Source organism: Antechinus flavipes, chromosome 1 (assembly GCF_016432865.1).
Source record: "Antechinus flavipes isolate AdamAnt ecotype Samford, QLD, Australia chromosome 1, AdamAnt_v2, whole genome shotgun sequence".
Lineage (NCBI taxonomy): Eukaryota > Metazoa > Chordata > Mammalia > Dasyuromorphia > Dasyuridae > Antechinus > Antechinus flavipes.
Window position 1 is genome coordinate 23,160,692 of NC_067398.1, and position 22,544 is coordinate 23,183,235.

The following is a 22,544-nucleotide window of genomic DNA, read 5'->3' on the forward strand; positions in this document are numbered from 1 at the left end:
TCATAACTTATTCAGCCATTCTCCAATTTATGGACATCCATTCAATTTTCAATTTGTTGACACTACAAAACAGATTGCAATTTTTTTTTTTTTGCACATGTAAGTCCTTTTCTCTCTTTTATGATCTCTTTAGGATATAGACTAGTAGAGACACTGCTGGATCAAAGAGTGTGAAGTTTTATGGACCTTTGGGTATAATTCCAAACTGCTTTCCAGAATTGTTGGAACATTTCACAACTCTACCATCAATGCATTAGTGTTCTAATTTTCCCATATCCTTTGCAATATTTATCATTATCTTTTTGAGTTATCTTATTCAATCTGAGAGGTATGAAATGATACCTTAGTGTTTTCTTAATTTGTATTTCTCTAAGAAATAGAGCATTTTGGATGAAGCATATATTAAGTCAACTAGGCAGTACAGTGGATAAAAGGTATCAAGAAGACTTTCATTTAAATCCTGTTTCACACTAGATGTGTGTCCCTGGGAAAGTTTCTTGGCTTTTACAAGCTTTTGTTTTCCCATATGTAAAATGAGTACAACAATACCACCTACCTACCTTACCAGGTTGTTAAAAGGATCAAATGAGATAGCATATGTAAAGAACATTGCACAATTTTAAGTAAAAATCTTTTAAGTATATAAATACTACCAAGTATTAAGATAAGCAATATTAGTATGATTAAATGCTCACTACATGCCAAGTAATATATGCAAAGGGGTGTTTGTTAAGTTGAACTGAATTTAATTCAGAAGAGAAGCTGTATGTCTACTTGTCATTTATACTATAGTGGATATCCCTTTCATGAGTGGATTGAAGTAAATGGCCAGTGAAGTCTCTGTGATTACGTGAATTAAACTGAACTGCATGGAATTGAAAGAAGTGTTTCTTTGTCTGACTCCTAGAGGCCCCTTTCTCTTCAAAGCATTTTGTAATGACTAACATTCGACATAGCCAACAGACCCTCAGAGCCAAGTCAAGATTGCTTTTAATTATAAGAACGTCACAGTGTTGTTGGAAAAAGCAAGTCCAAATTTGTCTTCAGCATTGATGAGTGTCCCTACAGCATAAAAATGAACCCAGGCTTGATGAGTATAAATTAAGAGAGTGGAAAATTAATGTGAGTGGGCTTAAAGGCTTGCAGGGTGCAAGGGTTAATAGTAGAGTAGGAAGAGGATTTAGATATCATTTGACTCTCTGTGGGGCCTCTAATTTTATAGATGGAAAAATGGATACTTAGAATCAGTACTAAAATTCAGGTTTGTTTCCCAGCCTAGTGAACTTTCCTCATTTTATCATGCTAAAAAATTAGTCTTTCATATTCCACCATTGCAACCTTTGCTCTGTGTCTTTTTTCTATATCTCTCTCTTTTTCCTCTTTTTCCTCTCTCCCTCTGTGTGTGTCTTTGTATGTGTGTCTGTCTCTGTCTGCTTTTGTGTCTGTGTCTCTTTATCTGTGTTTGTCTGTCTCTCTTTCTCTCACCCTTCCCCCATTCAGTCTCTATAGTTCTCTCTCCAGATGTGGATGATGCTTTCCAGTACAAGTCTAATAAAATTGCCTTGAATCACCTCCTAGCTGAAAAAAGCCAAGTCCATCTCAATTGATTATCCCAATCACTGTCTTTTGGTACTTTATATTTCTTTTTTTATTATAGCTTTTTATTGACAAAACATATGCTTGGGTGATTTCTTAACACTGACCCTTGCAAAAACTTCCGTTCCAACTTTTCTCCTCCTTCCCTCCATCCCTTCCCCTAGATGGCAAGGAGTCCCATACATGTTAAATATGTTTTTTTAAATAACTTTTTATTGACAGAACCCATGCCAGGGTAATTTTTTCCAACATTATCCCTTGCACTCTCTTCTGTTCCGATTTTTCCTTTCCCTACCTCCACCCCCTCCCCCAGATGGCAAGCACATGTTAAATATGTTAAAGATACCTTTTATTTCATAGATTTTCTAAACCTCCCTAGTTTTTAGCTCTCTAACCTCCCCTTCTAAATTTCGTTGACTTTATTTTTGTATTTACTTTTCTGTGTACAAGTTCTTCTCCCTCAGGAAATAGAAGTTCCTATTGGGGCACTAATCTGCCTAGTAGTTTATTAATTGTAGGCAATGAGTAATTGCTCAATGAATTGAATTGGCTATAGATTGTTTGCAAAGGACCTCAACATAACGATTCACATGTTTCCCCCATTAGATTATGAACTTCTTGAAGACAAAATTATTTTTGCTTTTCTTTGTTTCCTTAAGGAGTGAGCACAGTGCCTGGCACATAGTGTTTGATAAAAGCTTGTTGACTTGCTACATTAATGAATAACAATAGAAGATAAAGATGAGTAACATCACCACTGTTTTGCAAATGAAAACACTGAAACACAGAGAATCTAATTAGCCCTAGATCATGTGTTTGGCAAATGGCAGAACTGATGCCAAGTCCAGGGCTCACTTTACTTTGTGATCTAGTTTCAAATCCCATGACTATCGTGGTATTCTCCATAGGAACTAAAAGTAATCTCTTAGCTTCTCAAAAGCATCATCATCAAAGCATTTCTATAAAATTGCTTATACTACCAAAGTCACATGATTCTTGATATATGCAAAATGTCCTGTAACTGTAAGGGACTTTCTAAACATTAAAACAAAGTATTTATAACTATTCAGATGATGGACTGCTTTATTTTGCACATGGTATTTAGAGGATAATTGGACAGGTCACATATTGATGGATTACAATGATATAATTTCCCTTTCTTTCCATTTTTTTGGATATCCATTTCTATTATTTCATCAGTCTAGGGAATACCAGATATGGACATTTCCTATTGAGGTGGATCATTAAGAGATCCATATTTTACTGTCTTCAAGATTTGCCTAAGTGCTTAGCCCAGGATCACACAGCTTATATGTATCAGAGCAAGCACCTGAAGCCAGGTCACATTGAATCCAAGGCTGTTCTTCTAATCTCTCTACCAGGCTTCTTGACTGCTCTATCACATTTCATAACATATCAGTGATTCAGCAAATAATACAAAAAACAAGGTCTCAACCTATAGTTCCGGTGTGAAGATCTTAGACAGCTCCATGCTATTTTGTAGTGGTCATACCCTACTCATAATAAGCCAACTCCATAAACATTGGCAGCTGCTTTAGCACATTTCCCCCTCCCCTTAAAATACTACTGTCCAGAATTAAAGGCTTACTGACACTCTAGGATGGAAACTGAGTTCCTGGCAGAAACTGCTGGGTCACTAACCATGACTGATTTGAAGCTGTGAACAAAAAAAGGCCTGTTTCCTTTCCCTAAAAAAATATTTTTTTATTCTTTTCTTGAGCAAAAGTTTACTGTAGGAGAAATAATTTTTGGCAGAGTTAGGAAGGGATCTGAGCTCTAATCCTGATTCCACTATTAACTATGGGAGTTGTCTGACATGACTCTTTTGGTCAATTTCTTCACCATTGAATGAAGGATTTACTGAATGATGAGATTATCTCACTTCCCCTTTCAGCTTTGACACATTAACATTCCATGCCTTTTCTTTTTATTAAATTCTTTTTAGGATCAAAGATTTAGTGCTGGAACCATCCTTATTCTTCTTCTTTCAGATAAGGAAATTGAAACCATATAAAGGTTAATTAGCTCAAGATCACCCAGGGAGTGGCCAAAACTCAGATGCACTGACACTAAACTTTGCACTCTTTCCATAGCTCCGCCTGGATCATCATGTTGGCTGTGTCTCTTCCACTTTGAGCAAAACTGACTAAGTGCATTATCAATGGCAATAATATCAAAATAATAATTATTAAGCACTATATAAACATTTTATAATGTTTGCAAAATATTTTCTGTTTTATCCATTAATCTTGACAACGCTTTTATATACATGCCATTATTACCCCATTTACAGGTGAGAAAAATTAATCTCAAGGGAGATAGGATTTCCCACAACTCATAAACATGTGAGGCAAGATTTGAAATCAAGTTTTCCTGATTCAAAGTCCAGCACTCTATCCATTGTACCATCTAGTTACCCAATTATTATATATGCCAAAACTAAATGGGCAATGTCTTAATGAATAAGACACGATACTTGATATGAAAAATATGCTGAACCAAATTTCTTATTTATTTAATGGTTTAAAAGGCACTTCAATTTCAGCACGTTATGGTACATTGGAGTTTTCACAGAAGCACAGAAAATTAAGTAGGAGGAGACCCTCAAAGACCATCTTGTCCAACCTGTATGTAAACAGGAATCCCTTTAGGACAGTGTGGCACAATGAATAAATACTAGTTCTGGAGTCAAGGAATCTGGGTTCAATTCCTGCCTTTGATATTTGATACTTGTGTCTCATACAGAAAGACTCTGTGGTCTCAATTTTCTTATCTGTAAAATGAGGACATTGAATTAGATTACCTTTGAGTCCCCTTCTGGATCTATGAGCCTGTGAGCTCTTTAATACAGGGATTCATTTGTTGCATAATGGATTCTGTTGGCACGAAGTGAAGCTCCCTTTCTTGGTGTATTTTTTTTCAAATTCATAATTGGAAGAAATATTGTGTCTTGCTTAGGAGTTAGTGAAAATAAAGATGTATTTTATTTTTTGCCTCTTTGACTTCATAAATCTCTTGATATCTTTCCATAGACCTCTTGGGTCTGTGATTAGCAGGTAAAGAACGTGCTCGAAAACAAAACCTCAAATGTTCAGTCTTTTTTTTTTCTTTCTTTACTTAATAGCATTTTTTTCAACTACATGTAAAGATAGTTTTTGACATTTATTTCTTTAAGATTTTGAGCTCCAAATTTTTCTCCCTCTCCTGGCCCCTCCCCAAGATAGCAATCAAATAAAACATATTTCTTTCTTTCTTTTTGCAAAACAATTGAGGTTAAGTGACTTGCTCAGGGCCACATAGCTCGTTAATTGTCTAAGATCAGATTTCAATTCAAATTCTCCTGACAGCAAGGCTGGTACTCTATCTACTGTGTCACCTAGCTGCCCTCAAAACATATTTCCATATTAGTCATCTTGTAAAAGAAGACCCAGAACAAAAGGGGAAAATTATGAGAAAGAAAACAAAAACAAACAACTAAAAAATGAAAATAATATGCTCCAATTTGTATTCAGACTCCATCTAAATCCCTGGATGTGGTCAGCATTTTCCATCATGAACCCCTTGGAATTAAATTGGATAATTCCATTACTGAGAAGAAATAAGTCTATCATAATTGGTCTTTGCACATTGTTGCTATTACTGTGTACAATATTCTGGTTCTGCTCACTTCACTCAGAATCAGTTCATAAAGTCTTTCCACATTTTTAAAAAAATATCCCTGCACTTTTCTTATAGCACAAAAGTATTCCATTATATTCATATACCACAACTTGTTTAGCCATTTCCCTGTTGATGGATCTCCTCGATTTCCAATTTGTTGCCACTACAAATAGAACTGCTATAAATATTTTTATACATGTTAGTCTTTCCCCCCTCTTTTATGATCTCTTTAGTGTATTGACAGATCAAAAGATATGGTTTTATAGCCCTTAGAGCATGGTTTCAAATTGCTCCAGGAATGGTTGGATCAGTTTACAACTCCACCAATAACGAATTAGCGTTCTAATTTTCTCACATCTTCTCCAACATTTATCATTTTTCTTCTCTGTAATCTTAGCCAATCTGATAGATGTGAGGTGGAACTTCAAAGTTATTTTAATGTGCATTTATCTAGTTAATAGTGATTTAGAGCATTTTTCATATGACTATAGATGGCTTTAATTTCTTCATCTGAAAACATCTGATCATATCCTTTGACCATTTAAAAATTGAGGAACAACTTGTATTCTTATAAATTTGACTCAATTCTCCATTTATTTGAGAAATGAAGTTGTTACCAGAAACACCAGCTGTAAAAATTGTTTCCCAGTTTTCCTTCTAATCTTGGATACATCGATTTTGTCTATGCAAAATCTTTTTAATTTAAAGCAATCAAAATTATCTATTTTGCATTTCACAATTATTCTATCTCTTATATAATCATAAACTCAACTTTTTCATAGATCTTATAATTAAACTATTCTTTACTCTCCTGATTTCTTTGTGATATCTTTCTGTCTAAATCATGTATCCATTTCAGCTTTATATTGGTAAAGGATATGAGACATTGGTGTATGGCTAGTTTCTTCCATACTATTTCCTAGTTTTCCCAGCTTTTTTTGTCAAATATTGAGTTCTTAGCCCAGAAACTAGAATTCTTTGGTTTATTAAAAGTAGAATACAATGTTCTTTTATTATTTTGTCTTATGTACCTAATCCATTCCACTGCCCTAGCATTCCATTTCTTTGTCTGTATGAAATAGTTTTGACGATTGCTGGTTTATATTATATTTTTGGATCTGGTACAGTTGATCTTTTTTTCATTAATTCTCTTGATATTCTTGACCTTTTGTTATGTCAGATGACTTTTTTGTTTATTTTTTTCTGGTTCTATAAGATAATTTGGGATAGTTTAATTAACATGACTCCAAATAAGTAGATTAATTTAGGTAGAATTGTCATTTTATTATATTATCCCTGATAGGAGCAATTGATATTTTTCTAATTAATTAGATCTGATTTTATTTGTGTGAGAAGTGTTTTATAATTGTGTTCATATAATTCTTTGGTTTGTCTTGGCACATGGACTCCCAAGTATTTCATAAATAGAATTTTTCTTTCTATCTCTTGCTGTTGGGCTCTGATGGTAATATATAGAAAGGCTGATAATTATTTACGTGGATTTATTTATCTTATGTCCTTCAACTTTGCTAAATTTGTTCATTGTATCAAGTAGTTTTTAGTCGATTCTCTAAGTATATCATCATATCATGTGCAGAGAATGATAGTTTTGTTTTCTCATTACCTATTCTAATTTCTTCATTTTTTTTTCTTCTTTTGTTGCTAAGGCTAACATTTCTATTACAATGTTGAATAATAATGGTGATAACAAGCATGATTGTTTCACCCTGATCTTACTGAGAAAGTTTCTATCTTATCTCCATTATGTGTAATGCTTGCTGATGGTTTTAGATAGATTCTGCTTATCATTTTAAGAAAAACTCCACCTATTCTTTCTCTCTAGTCTTTTTAATAGGAATGGGTACTGTTTTTCTTTAAAACTTTTTCTGCATCTAATAAGATAATCATATGATTTCTGTTAGTTTTGTTATTGATATGGTCATTTATGCTGATAGCTTCCCTAAGTTAAGCTGACCTTGCACTCCTGGTACAAATTCTATCTGGTCATAGTGTATTGTACTTTTGATAAATTGCTATAATTTCTCTGTTTATTTAAAATTTTGTATCAATATTCATTAGGGAGATTGGCTTATAATTTTGTTTCCCTGATGTGGTTCTTGCTGACTTAGATATCAGTATTATATTTGTGTCATAAAAAATAGTAGGGCTCTTTCTTCACAAATTTTTCCAAATATATCATATAGTATTGGAATTATTTTTTTCCTTAAAGGTTTGGTAGAATTCATTTGTGAGTTCATTTAGGCTTGAATATTTTTTCTTATGAAGTTCATTGATGGCTTATTCAATTTCTTTTTATAAAAGGGAGTCATTTAAGTATTTTATTTCCTTTTCTTTTAATCTGACAAAATCATATTTTTATAAATATTCATCCCATTGTACTTAGTCAGATTTATTGGCATACAGTTGGGCAAATTAGCTCCTAAATATTGTGTTAATTGCCCCTTGGGTGGTGGTGAATTAATTCTTTTGATTTTTAATACTGGTAATTTGTTTTTATTTTTTTAATTAAAATTACCAAAGGTTTATCTGTTTTATTGTGTTTTTCCTATAAAGCTAGATTTCAATTTTACCTATTAGTACAATAATTTTCTTACTTTCAAATGTATTCATTTCTCCTTTGATTTCCAGAATTTTTAATTTGATATTTCATTGAGGATTTTTAATTTGTTCATTTTCTAGCTTTTTTAATTGTATGCCCAGTTCGTTGATCTTCTCTTTCTCTATTTTGTCCATGTAAACATTTAGAGATTTAAAATATCCCCTAAGAACTTCTTTGACTGCATCCCCTAAGTTTTGGTATGATGACATTATTTTTTTTTCTTTTTGATGAAATTTTTGTTTCTATGATTTATTGTTTGACTCATTCATTTTTTTCAGATTAGATTTCTTAGATTCCAACAAGTTTTTAGTCAATCTTTTCATGACCTTTTATTATATGTAATTTTTAATCTCATCATGATCTGAAAAGGATGCATTTAATATTTTCTACATTTGATTGTGAGGTTTTTATTGCCTAATACATGGTCAATTTTTGCATATCAAAAATATTCTCCTCCATTAGTATATGTCACAATGTGGATGTTGATCATTTGAGTGAAAAAACACTTTTATGTTTATCTAATGATTAGTTGGTCTAATATTTTTGAGTAAACTGAAATAATTTCCACTCATTTTTAATGTTCATTTAAATCTCTCTCTTTTCTCTCTCTCAGCTTTTTGCAATCTTTGCATTTGCAACATGTGGTGGTTATTCTGGCGCATTGAGGCTGAGCGTGGATTGTGCCAACAAAACCGAGAGTGACCTCAGCATCGATATAGATTTTGCCTATCCTTTCAGGTAATTCCAGGTCTTATATTTTTAAAAGTTTGCTCTCCTCTTTCCTTATGTTAAATGCAGATGAATTTAGAAGTTCAATGAATGCCTGGGGATTTCTTTGGGTAATAATCTAAACCTAGGGAATATCAAAGCACAAAGAGTGAATTTAGTGCTTCATCCCTACCCTCACCCCTCATTTGAGGGACTCTACTTTTCCTAAGCTCTAGATATGAAGTTAGAAATAGCCTCTAAAGTCATATAGTCTGCCCTCCATTATTTTACAGATAAGAATTAGCTAGTGTCATAAAGACATTTAATTGCAGATCCAGAATTCAAATTCAGGTTCTCTGACTCCCAATCTTCTGGTTTTTTTTTCCTATTATACCATAAAGAGGCAATATTTAGGGCCCATCAGAGATCATATCAGAAGCAGCCATACAAGAAATTGCTAATTTAAGATTTAAAGGTCATTCTGTTGATGAATATACATAATGAAGAATATTGCTATTATTTTAGTACCTACAGGATTCGCAGATATATTAGAACTATTTAGTTGGTGCGTTTAGCACCAAAGCAGATATAATTCTTAATTTTAGTTCTTTTCAAATGACTCTTCAGATGACCAAAAGACTCATTTCAAAAGACTCGTTTGTCCTCATTTTGATTTTCCTAATTTTCTCCTCAAAAAACAAATCATATCACAGAATCACAAATATAGAGCCGAAAGAAACTCAGAAGTCCTCTAGCCTTAACACTTTTTTTAAGACAAAAAAAAAGTGAAACCCCAATAGTTTAAATTTTGCTTCCCAGTTCACACAAATAATCAAGTGAAAGGCAAGATTTTAAATCAGTCCATGCTCTTTACCATTGCTCTGCCACTTCTTATTCTTATTAGAAAACATAAATAAAGCATTAATCACAATCTATAACTTTGATAGTAATCCTGTTAGAAACTTGTGTTTATCCTTTTAGAAATTTATATCTTCCTAGGAGAAATTTTTGCTACTTCATTTCCTGGCCCTAATAATTGGTGTCTCAAGTACTGACCATTTTTTAGACATAGCTAAGTACTCTCTTGTCCATTTTGGAACAATTTGGAACATCAAATTCCCAAGATTTTCAAATGCTGATGAATTTGTTCCATGAGTATCATTCTGAAAAACATCTAAGTTACTCTAAACTGTTCCCATTTCTTTTATTATAATTATAGCTGAATGTGCTTTTTTTTAACTTTTCAAAGTCTTGTGATTTTATTCTTGGCATAAGTCTCAAAGCTGAGTTACCACTGGTTATGTCATCCAATTCAAAACAGTCATTTCAAAAATGTTCATTACAGATGAATTTGGACAGTGAAATGTTGGCAATTTAAATCATTTAAAAGTTATTTTCTCCTAAGACATTAAAAGTTAATATCACTGACATTGGTTTTGATCTTAAAAAAAAATGAGAATGTTTATTCATCAGCTTCTGACAACTTAGTTTATTGTGTACCAAAGAAGACAATAAAATCCACTGTCAAGTCATCTGAACAAAAACAATTAGTCCTTAAATGACATATGCGAGGAAGCTATGTAATATGTTATCAGACAAGTATGTCAGATTATAGAATGGTGTCATTTTAAGCAGCCTTAAGGGAGTAAAAAGATGCATTTTCATTATGTTATCAACAATACCAATAGTGTACACCAAAGGTGTCAAGTTGCAGCCCCCAAACTGGTGAGTATCATTGAACAAGATTAAAATATAATTGGGAAAAGTTTACCAAAATAAATAAAAATACAGTATAATACAGATATCAGTTTGTGCCTTTCTAAGTCAATATGCTATTTATGGCCATCTAGTTTTATTTGAGTTGGACATAACTGATGTACAGCAAGTAACTTGACTTCTATGCTAAAATACTAATAACAAAGTTGTGAAGGAAAGTTATTCTTATAATAAAAGGAATTTTGATTCAATGATATTTCATTTTTATCAACTATAATTGATAAATTTTGAGTGATAAAATTGCTAGCTTCTCATTCTGTAACTTTGTTAGGAAGATAAAACTAGGAGTTTTCAATATTTTCAGTGCTTATCTAATTGTTATGATCATTACAATTCTCAAATATTCCATTCAATCATTAGAAAAATCCAATTCCATGTTACTACCAGAAGTTTACTCATCAACTGACCCGTGTAGCATTAATAAGCATAATATAAAAAGATCCGGGTGATCTGTGTTAGCAAAGCCAGGTTTGAAAGTGCCCCATGGATATTCACAGCCAGTAGAAGAATTGTAAGAACTCTGCTTCATAGTAGCCCATTGGAATTATTCAATCAGGATTCATTGGCCTGAATGATGCCTGGGGTGGAATTCTCACTGATCCAAAACAGATCACATCTCCAAAGGCAGGCACAGAGGAGTTTAAATGAATTAATAAATTAACAGGAAGCATTCATTAAGGGCTTATTATGGCTCAAGAAGTGGTATTTATATCCCTATTTCTTGGGCCATAATAAGCCTTAATGAATATTATATATATATATATACACACACATATATATACACACACATATATATCATTATATATATGCATTATCTTATATATTATATACATTATGTGTATGTATATATAAGCATATACATTACAACCTGTGTGTGTGTGTGTGTGTGTATATATACACAATTGAGTCTGGAATTTCTTCACAGAAAGCTGTGAATTTTATTAGCTGAAAATTATCCAAAAGAGAGAATGTCAGCCAATAGAATCAGATATTTAAAGCTAAAAAAGGTCTACAGACCACTGAATTCCCATTTTATAAATTAAGAAACTGAGGCACAGAAAAGTTCAGTGACTTGTCCAGTATCATGCAAGTAACTAAGGGTCTAAGGCAGGATCTGAAACCAACTTGTCCTGACTCTAGGTCCAGTGCAATATCATTTCCACCTGCCATAAGGCACAAAGGGAATACTGATCAATAGCTAACATCAAGTGAAAATCTGTGTGTATAGAGACATATTCCACAAATGGTAAATTTAGGCGATATGTTTTTCTAAATCTGAAATAAAATCTATACATGATGTAGTCAATAGAGAGCTGGTTTTGGAGTCAGAAAGACTGGCAAAATATTAAAGACTGACATCATGATAGATGCTGTTTATATAATTTTTTTCTAGATGGCTAATAATTTCAGGAGTGTCAAGATCTCTCTAAGTTCTCCATTTGGTTGTCAGGGTTTATTCTATCTCTTTTAGATCAATTTGTATCATCTCCAGAGGTATTTTAATCACTCTCCCACTGAGACCAAGACTCATTCACTGCATTGAATCAATCCCACTCAGAGAATCCTAACTGATAATCATGTTGATTCAGCTCTGCAGGTGGAAGGGCAGAGGAGATGATGTCACAAACCACTTCTGAATATTTGAAAATGACTGATCTTTGCTGTTGTTTGTCCTTTGTGCTCAAAGTAGACCAAAATGACACAATGACGTTGGGGTCAACATAAAATGTGACTGTTCAGACCAATTAAACTTAGAACACTCTGGGAACAAATAGTCTGTATAAGAATGAATAAGTTCAGAGTCCCACTGTTCTCCCACAAAATCTTACCAAGTCTGAGTTTACTGCAGGACAATAACTTACATTATTCGTTGCCAACTAGAGGATGTTTGCAATTTTCAATTTCTTCCAAAATTAAATTAGTAATTACTACTCTAAGTCAATAATAATAAGGTTTGTGACTCAGGGAAGAGAAAGATACCTTTGGATATTATAATAGGTTTTACCAATAATGTTATTTCTCTCTGACCACCAGCCACCATGTAATACCCTCAACTGTGGCAAGCCAGTATTTAATTGTCCCATATTCATTAATGTGCTTTGAAACTCACTTTTTTTTTTCCTTTACCGAGAAATTATTATTTTCCAATCTATAAAATCTGATCTTTAAAGTAAAACGATGAAATCTTCTGGAAAGGAAAGAATAAATAGAGAAAATAAATTCCTCCTAGGGCCCTTAGGAGGGACCTCAGATAGTGTTTCACCACAAAAAGTTTGAAAAGAGGAGAATAACAGCACAAGTCACTGTCAACATTTCTTTCCCAATTACTCCTTTTAGTGTGTTTTGGGACAGGAGGGAGAATTGATGAAGAGATATGAGCACTGAAAGCAGCTTTATTTAGCCCTGGCTCAATAGACAGCTCCTCTACTCATTGCCAATTTCATCAACTTGATTTATGATTTTCTGACTTTCAGAATGGGCATAAGTGGATAAAAAATAAGAAAGATACAATACCTGTTGCTTTTCATGACTGCCAAGACTATCAGAAATAGTATTTAATTTTTAAGATCTATAGCTTATGTGATCACTCAAAATGTCACAAAATATAGGTTTGCAGAGTGCCTTGCAGATGATCTTCCAATAGCTTTCTTTATGATTCAAGTAAGATAATGTATTAAAAGTTTTGTAAGCATAAAACCCAATATAAATATGATACATTACTGTTAAAATCTCTTAAGAATTAATTTTCAAGATATAGAGCAAATAATTTCCTGTTTCTTGCTTCTTTCTCAGTAAAAGAAAAGTATTTGATAACATTATTCCTGCAATAGCTTCAAGTACCAAATCTATGATCCCTATTATCAAATCTTCAGAAATTTTGCTCTTGAGAAGATCTATAATCATGGATGACCAAAGCTAGAGATGATGCTATCATTGTTGTTTTGGGGTTGGTATAGTCCATGTTTTCAAAGTCCCTGCCCCTCACTAAAATTTTGTGATGAGTTATAGTGTATCAGAGTTAGAAGTTGTCCCAGTGATTATAAATTCCTACACCTAAACTGGAATCCCTTTAATAGCTTCTTCAACAAATAATCATCTAATATCTATTGAAATTCCTTGAGTGAGCGAACTCTTGGAGTAATCCATTCTACTTTTAGAAATATCTAACTATCCAAGTTTTTTTTTTTCCCCCTGCATCCTTAATTAGGCCAGAGAGTAAAACCTCTTTATGAATTTTAGACGTTTTCCTAACTTGGGGCTGAGATAATTGTGAATGTGTTAATAACTTTTTATTTGCTATAAGTGCCATGAAAAAGCCAAGAAATGAACTAAGAGGATGTGAGGACCATTACATAACCCCTAAACTAAATGAAAACTAATTTTTATAAAAAGGAGTGACTGATAAGTCTCTACAGAGGAGAAAGCAAGAGTGAATGAGAACAGCCTGATCAACACTACCTTCCACAGCGGCACCCCCTAGCAACAAAATTGATTACAAATGTTTCCTTGACATAACCATTGCTCCTAATTCTGCTATGCCAACATGATTATTTCATCCATATAAATTTTTCCTCTAACTAGGTTTTGTACTAATGAAAAATAATCATACACTGCATAATAACAAAACAAAGCTCTTGTTTCTGATAAATTTCCATTAAACATTCAGCATAATGCAATCAAAACAGAACTTGCTCTTGGAAAACAAGGAGCCTGGGTTCAAATCCTCACTCTGAATTTAGAACAATATTATCTTAAATGTCATTTTCTCTGAGCCTTAGAAATTTTTGTTTTTGTTTTGGTTTGAATTTTATTCTGTCAGAATGAGAAGCTTGGATTAGTTTATCTCTAAGGGTCTTTCCAGCTCTAAATCTCATGAATATGAGAACTGAAGCTTAGTCACTATCAAGATTAGAGAATTCAGGGATGTTGAGATAGGAGAGATCTTAATCACTTGTATAGCACCTACTATGTGCCAGGTACCCTGCTAAATTTTTTTTTACAAGTATTTTCCTATTTGATGAAGAAAAGGAATTTGAGAGGAGTTATTTCACTTACCCAGTTAGGAAGTCTTTGAAGTCATATTCAAATCCAGGTTTTCTTGACTTTAGTCCAAGCCTTCTATTTCCTATGTCATCTAACTGACTCATTATACCCTTACTATGTATTGATTGTGAAAATTCATGATGACAAAAGGAGGATTGTAAGAAACAATACTGAAACTCAGAAATGAGATAAACTGACAAGACTGAAATAATCCACAGCTGGAAATAGGAGATCCATGGGCAAGCAGAGAATTCTAGGAGAGTCTGGCAATGGGCAATAGGCATGAATCTGTTCGTACTGGCAAGAAAGTGACATTGAGTATTCTGAAAGAAAGAGAAGTACCCATCAAGGAGATTTAGATTGAAGAAAACAACAAGCCTGCAGAGAGGAATGGATAACAGTACCTCAGTCCTGGAGAAACCAAGATAATGGTAAAGAGACCAAGATAAGGCTTCAGATAATAGTGACAAAGTAAAAAACCCAGATCCTGAAATGAGAGTTTAATATCATAAGACAATCACGGGCATCAAGTCAGACCTTTCTGGCTGATTTGAGGTTCAAGTACTATAGGTGGTACCACAGATATTTGTACTTTCCCTGGGGAGTGAGGGCAAAGTCAAAGTGAATCATTAATAGAACAAGTGATAATCAAGTGGCCTAAACTGTGAAAATTAGAATAATTTAGAAAGTGAAAAGATTGATAGATCTTTACAGGGTCAAATCATATAGATCAGTGATTCCATTTTTTAAAATATAAAGATCCTTATTTAATATTTAGAAATGTTTCATGGATATCTTTACATGATAGTACATAGAATAATAGCTAACATTTTTACACTATTTTAATATTTACAAGCATATTATATGGATAGATATAGATGTGTATATATAAATTCCCACTGAATTGCCAATTTTGTTAGCTAGCTTCTATCATCATTCCTATTTTAGAGATGAGGGAGAAGGAAAGAGAAAGAAGTAATCATTTATATAACATATACTATGTGCCAGATACTGTGCTAAGAATTTTTTTTACAAAAATTCTCTGATTTAATGAGGAAAATGAGTTTGAGAGGAGCTATTTCACTTACTCAGCTAGGAAGTCTCTATAACAGTATAACAGAAAATTTAGGTTTTCTTGACTCTAGTTCCAGCCCTGTATTCCCTATGCCATCTAGCTGATTCATTATGTCCTTAGTATTGACTGTGAAAATTCATGATGACAAAAAGTTATGAATTGTGTAATGTTCATGAATGGTTTTATTCAATTTATCACAAATAATAGTATTTTTTTCTTATCAGATCTATTGATACTGTCTGCTATAAGTGCGACACTTTGTCTCATGTTGCAAACTTGTAGAGTTTTAGTTGCCTTGGATCCTGAAGGGTTAGATCTTCCATTTGTCAGAAGTAGGACTTGAAGTTGATGCTTTGTTCTTTTATTCATTATGTAAAAAATGGGCATATTTGTGAAAGTGGGAAGAACATTGCTGTGATGATAGGAGGTCCAATAGATGGTTTTCCCTCCTCCAATATTTAGAAAAAAAATACATTTATATAATAAGGTCATCATTGAATTTGAAATTCTGAGGGGATGCATGAGACTCGGAGAACACAGGAAGCTATGATGATCCCTGAGATGTAGAAGACAGATGCAATATTGTTCAGTGGAACAAAAGATGGATTTGAAGTCAGAGAACTGAAGTTCAGACATGAGCAGTGAGGCTGACTACCTGTGTGACTTTCAACAAATCAGTTGATGATTCTGGGACTACAAGTCTTCATAAATAAAAATGACGTAGCAGGACTAAGATATTTAAGTTCTCTTTTGATTTGGAGAAAAAAGCTCTGACTAAAATCAAAAGAACTTGGTTCAAATTCTACCTTTTACACTCGATTCAAGCAAATTATTCAATGTACCTATACCTGTTTCCTTATTTGTAAAAGGAAGGGATTTAGATAGATAAAATTTGAAGTTCCTTCTATCTTTAGACATATGAACCAATGACTTAGAGTCACTGAATATTTTAGTAGGGTGAACTTTTCCATGAATCCCTTCCCTACTTCACTCCGATAATTTATAATGATATTATATGTCTACAATCTTTTTGTCCAGCAGTTAGCTCAATCTATGTAAATTTGAATACATACACACACACACATTCACACACAAACACATTCACAGTGAAGGAAAGAAAATAAAAACACAAAGAAGCCAAATAACTCATGCTAGGCCATGCAACAAACTCCCAGTCAGATTGGGACTTGAAGCAAAGGTTTTGGAATCCTAAACCTTTGCTTATCCCACTGAACCACATGGTGTCTAATTAGAGTAGAATTGAGATAATTTCCACTAATGACTAGGAGACCAATTATAGATGATTGAAATTAGTGGATTAATGAATAACAAAACAATGTGATAGTAATATCAGGAATATGGCACCAAATTAACTTCACAGCACTGACATCTTAGAAATCTTCACAAATGTCAAAAATAAATAGTGCTTGCACATGGTAGGGACTTAATAAATGTTCAGTTTTGGGAATCACAGAATTTGAGGGTCTTAGAGGCCATCTACCCAATTCATAACCCTAGAATAATCTCTATTAAAATCTACCAGACAAGTGATTATCCAGATTTTAGTTTGAAAAAGAGGGAAAGCCTACTCTCTCTAAGGAAGAGGAGGTCACCATCTCTCTAGGTAGCTGCTCATTTCATTTTGGAGTTACTCTAATTATTAGAAAGCATTTCCTAATCAAGTCTAAATTTTCCTCTTTGTAATTCCAACCCATTACTCATTATTCTTCTATCTGTTGTCAAACAAGTCTAATCCCTCTTTCATATGGTATCCCTTTAAATATTTGAAAACAGTTATTAGGTCTCACTTCAGTATATCTTTTCCAGGAGAAAAAAAATTTCTAATTCCCCAAAGTAATGCTCATGTGATATAGACTTTCCATCTTCACATGATCTCCTCTGAATGGTTTCTGTCTTATCAATGAACTTCTTAAGTTATGTTATTCAAAAGTAACCATAACACTCCAGATGTGCTCTAATGAGAGCTTTCATATTTTTTAGAGGAACTATCAAATCCTTTTCCCTAGAAGATATGCTTATCTTAAAGCAGCCCAAAATCATATTAGCTTTTTGTAACTATTTTATAACCCTGATGTTTCATAATGAGTTTGAGATCTACTGAAGTCTGAGGTCCTTTTTAGACAGATTACTGTTTAACTCTGTCTCCCCTTTCTATACCTAGTAAAATTGCTAAATAGCACAGAGTCAAAAGCATATTCCTGGAGAATTCTGTTGGAAATTTCTCATCACACTGACTTTAAGTTAATAAAAACTCATCTTTGAGTTTAGCCATTTGACTGGTTTGGATTCCATCTAGTTAATAATCTATTTTGCACCTTTCTATCTTATCCACAAGATGACAGATGTTATCAAATGCTTTGTTAAACTCTAGACAAACAATAGATAAACATTTTCCTTATTTACCAGTTTAGCCTTCTTGTCAAAAAAAAGAACATAAGGTGAGTGTAGCACAGCTGGCTCATGGTTAAGTCATACTGTCTCTCTATAATGAAGAATTTCCTTTCCAGATATTCACTCTGTTTAATGATCAATTCCAAAATTTTCCCAAGAATCAAACTTATGCTCACTGGAGTTTACCTTTTATCATTTTTTTTAAACTGCTCTCTCCAATATGCTGGTACTTATTCTGTTTTCCCAGTCTTTCAATTATCTCTGACAATGGTTCCACAATGACATCTCCCAGTTGTCTTTTCTTTCATATTAGAGATGTTGTGAATCTCAGCCAGCAGAATTGGTCTAAGGTAATGAGGTGCTCCCTTCCTAGCTTTTTAATTATCTCAGGTAAAACAATTTCCTATAAACCATTTTTGTTCTGTCATTTCCAGTGCAAAGGTTATTCTCCTTAGCAAAGAAACAGAAGGGAACTCTCTAGTTAGTTATTACCATTTCCTCTGCCCCAATCAGGGGTCATTTCCTCTCTCTTAGCCTCCTTTCCTTCCAAGTAACTGTCACAATTTTGTTGTTATTGTTGTTCTCGGTTTGCGTTGCTGGACTCATCATTCTGAGACTTAGAACTTCTCGCACTATTTTAGAAGATTGCCAATCTATGTCAAACTTCCATTGCCCACCCATTTCCATTTTCTGAACATTTCTTTTTTTAAAAATCTGAGTTAGCTGAATTGAATCATCTATTGAGTTGCTGGTCTGTCTCCCATTCTTCACCTGCAATAGCACTCTCACTTGGACCAGAAAGCATTTTCTCTCCCCCTGTATGGTAGCCTATTCAGTTTTGCAACTTTCCCCTCAGGCTGAGCTTAATTAGGGAGTGAGTAAAAATAAAGTCTTTTAAAGGGCACAACTTCCACCAGATCATATTTCATATTCATCCATGTCAGGCCCCTGGGGATGTCTTGCCATCTGCTCGATAGCCACATGAGTATCATCCCCTGCTTTCTTTTTCTTGTACTAGGAATAGTAATCCACTTAGTACTGTCACTGATGTAAAATGTCTAGAAAATCTACTGCTCCATAATCCCATCAACCCTTCCAGTGATTCCCAAGCCAGGACATGTTTTCCTATCCAATACTCTTTTATATGTGCTATCCTCTCCATTTGCGTCTAAGTCTCTTGAAAGTAAAAATTATCACTCCAGGGTTTGTGTTCTTGGTAAAGAGGAGATGATTCAAGGCATTTGCTCTTTTGTTCATTTAATCAGTAGTTATTAAATGCTTTCTATTTAAAAGAAACTAAACTGGGTGATCAAGGATATAGACAGCCAAAAAAAAAAAATGGACTCATTGGTCAGACCCAGTTCTCCCTCAAAGAAAAACTAGAATTAGAGTAAAAAAAATGACTTGGGTTTCCTTCATCCATTGGAACAAAATTAAGCAACTTCTACCTCAAAACAACTGAGCTCAGTCCCTTTTAAATATGACTAATTTGTAAAATATGAAGTTACCAAAAGCTGTTTCCTTCCTACATACCACCCTCCATGGTTCCCCATTCCAGACTTGTTCCTCCCCATCCTGATATCTTGTCTAGAGTTGGCTTACCAAGCAGCGGTGTCCTGATTTCAAAAGGAATACACCCATAGAGGCTGAGGTCTACTCCTGCAAAAGCCAGTGTGCCAGTGTCTCTCTCTGTGTGTCCCGGTTATGAGACTTTGAATCCCTCCCAGGGCATTTTGTGATACACTAGAATTGCTAATTCTGTCTCTGGTAGTTGCCATAAGCTAATAACCAGAAATGCATTCACAATGACCTCTGACATAAATAAATTGCTTACAAAAATTGGGAAGTAGCTAGTTCCTATAGCCATGTTTCAATTCACTGAAAAGATTCAATAGGCTATTTAAGAAGCAATCTTTGTGAGTTTTCCGCACCCCTTCTTCCCACCAGGCAATGAAAACAAAAGCTTACATCAGCATAAAAATATTTTATTTTTACATTTAGAGTTAGCTCTCTCCTTAATAAAGTCTTCAGCCAAGAAATCGAGGAGCTCCTCAGCACGAAGAATGTGCTCTGAGAAATGATGGAGGGTTATAGCCCCCTTCTGCAGATAGATTAAAAAACAACCACAACAAGGCCCCAGTGCATAAATATTCTGTTTGGAACAAAGCGAGCTGCGGAGGAAATAAATGTAAAGACCTTATGTTGGGCAAGACTAAATGAAAATGGGATGTGAATTGCTTTCTAGCTCTAGTTCATCACTAGTGCCCAGATGACTGTGTTCTATAATTTTAAAAATCACTTCAATTTTCAACACAGTGCCTGTAGCCAAATCATCGGTGGGTTCTCACATGCTTTCCATAATGCTTTCTGGAAGGGAAATAGAAAGCAGAATCAAGTAAACAAACAAGTAAAAATAAAAAAAGTCCATTCAGCCTTTCTCTAAGAGTGTTAGTATCCATGGGCAGCAGTCTTCACTGACGTGAGGACTTTTGATTTCCTATCTACATGGGCATCCCTCCACTGCTTCCCTCAGCAATCAATGAGCATTGGGGTTAGCAACTCATGCTTGAAAAATTTCTCAGCTAAGTGATCTGCTTGGACAGCTCCACTTGAATGTCCCAGGGTGCCTCGAACCTAACATGAGTCAGCTAAGTGGCATTGTGAATAGATTATTAGTCTTGGAATAAGGACTGAGTTTAAATTCTACCATATGATGACTTGTTTTGTGACCCTGACAAATCACTGAACCGATCTTTACCTGTTTCCCCATCTATAAAAACAGGAATAATAGCAATACTTCCCTCACAAGATTGCAGTGGAATTCAAATTAGGTAATGGATGTAAACCATTATGCAGATTTTAATGGCATGTAAATGTTAGCCATTATAACTGCTATATATATACAGAATAAAGTTCATTGTACATGTCTGCAAATTTAATCCCCTCATTTTACAGATTAGGATACTTAGGCACAGAGGATTCGATGATTTGACTGGAGTTACTTAGGTAGTAAGTTTCTGAGGCAGGATCTGAAATCAAGATGTCCTGACTCCACTTACCATGATGCGCAAGAGGAATTCTGATTATTATCTAAGATCAAGATATGTGTATGGGGAAGCTAGGTGGAGCAGTGGATAAAGCACGAGCCCTTAAGTCAGGAGGGTCTGAGTTCAAATTTGGTTTTAAACACTTAATACTTCCTAGCTGTGTGACCCTGGCCAAGTCACTTAACCCCAATTGCCTTAGGAAAAAAAGGTATATATATAAATATACATTTCCCATATAAATTTGAGAAGAATATAAGTTCATCTTAAAACTGAAATAAATTCTATACATGTGAATAGACACATACACCAACAACTAGATTGTATGTTAAAGACATGGAGAGAGAGTGGGATAAGTAAGGGAGGAAGGGGGAAGAGAGAGGGAAGAGATGGAGGGGAAGGGGAAGAGTTAGGGAGAGAAAGGAGAGAAGGGAGAAGAAAGATAAAGAAGGGGAGAGAAGAAGAGAGGGGAGGAAAAAGAGAGGAAGGGAAGGAGGGGGGAAAAGGAGAGAGGGAGGAAGGAAAAAAAGGGAGGGAAGGAAAGAGGAAAGCGGGAAGATAGGGAGGAAGGAAGAAAAGGGGGAGAGAAAGGGAAAAGTTCCCTACTTCTAACTCACTCTTCTCTGATGGAAATTTAGAACACAAATCAGTTGTCCTAAAAACAAATGACTCTGCCTGTTTTTTTTAAACCTATTCAGAAATCTTGAATGACTTTCAACTTTTAACAAATTAAGGTGGTAAGTCCTTACTCTAATAATCTAAAGTCTGTTTCTCCCTTCCTTTCCATATCACTATGCTGTATATCTCCTCCATTCCAATCAAACAAGCCTACTACTATTTCCTGTACAAACCATTCAATTTCTAAACTCTGTACCTTTACAGAGACTCCCCCCATGTCTGGAATATGCTCGCTCCTCATCTTTACATATTAGAAAAATGGGTTCCTTTCAAGGGACAACTCTACTTCCATCAGTTCTGTGATCCACCTCTTGTCCAGGTCTTTTTCACTATATGTTATTTGGACATCTTGAAATTACATTGCATTGTTTAATACATGCATACATACATATACATATATATGTATATGTATATGTATGTATATATGTATAGCTTGTATTTACTTACCAGAATACATCTGACTTTGTTAAGTTCTTTGAGGACAAGGGCTGCTCTCAGAAGACAATTTTGGTCAGATGCAGATTGTTTGGGTTTTCTCTGAGATTCTTCCCAATTCTGAGACTGCAGTTCTGGGAAGAAAAAAAAAGAAATCGTGACTCTTGAAAGTATTGCAACTGGTTTGGGTAAAAAGAGAAAAAGCTCAATTAGCTTCTCAACAACAATAATAATTGCATATGAACTTTTGATTTTATCAGTATAAAGAATTCTCAATAAGGAAATTTCCTGCACCAATGCAGTTGGAAACCTACTGGTTATTTATCTTCTAGAAAGTTATCTGGGGAACTGAGATGTTGAGTAACGTCCATTACAGAGGAAAATTTGTCAGAGATAGGATTTGTACCCAAGACTTCTCAGATAAAAGGTTAGCCTACTCATCCATAAACCAAACTACCTCTGGATTGATAATACT

The 22,544-nt window shown here is 34.2% G+C and overlaps 1 protein-coding gene across 2 annotated transcripts in view; it reads left to right on the top strand.

Annotated features, from left to right (window-relative positions):
• The window catches only part of SYNPR (synaptoporin), a 372,902-nt gene that overhangs the window by 239,649 nt on the left and 110,709 nt on the right, over positions 1–22,544 (top strand). For both annotated transcript variants that reach the window (XM_051980084.1, XM_051980093.1), the window contains one exon: positions 8,511–8,635. In XM_051980084.1, coding sequence (XP_051836044.1) covers positions 8,511–8,635 — 125 coding nt within the window. The remainder of the gene's footprint in view (positions 1–8,510; positions 8,636–22,544) is intronic.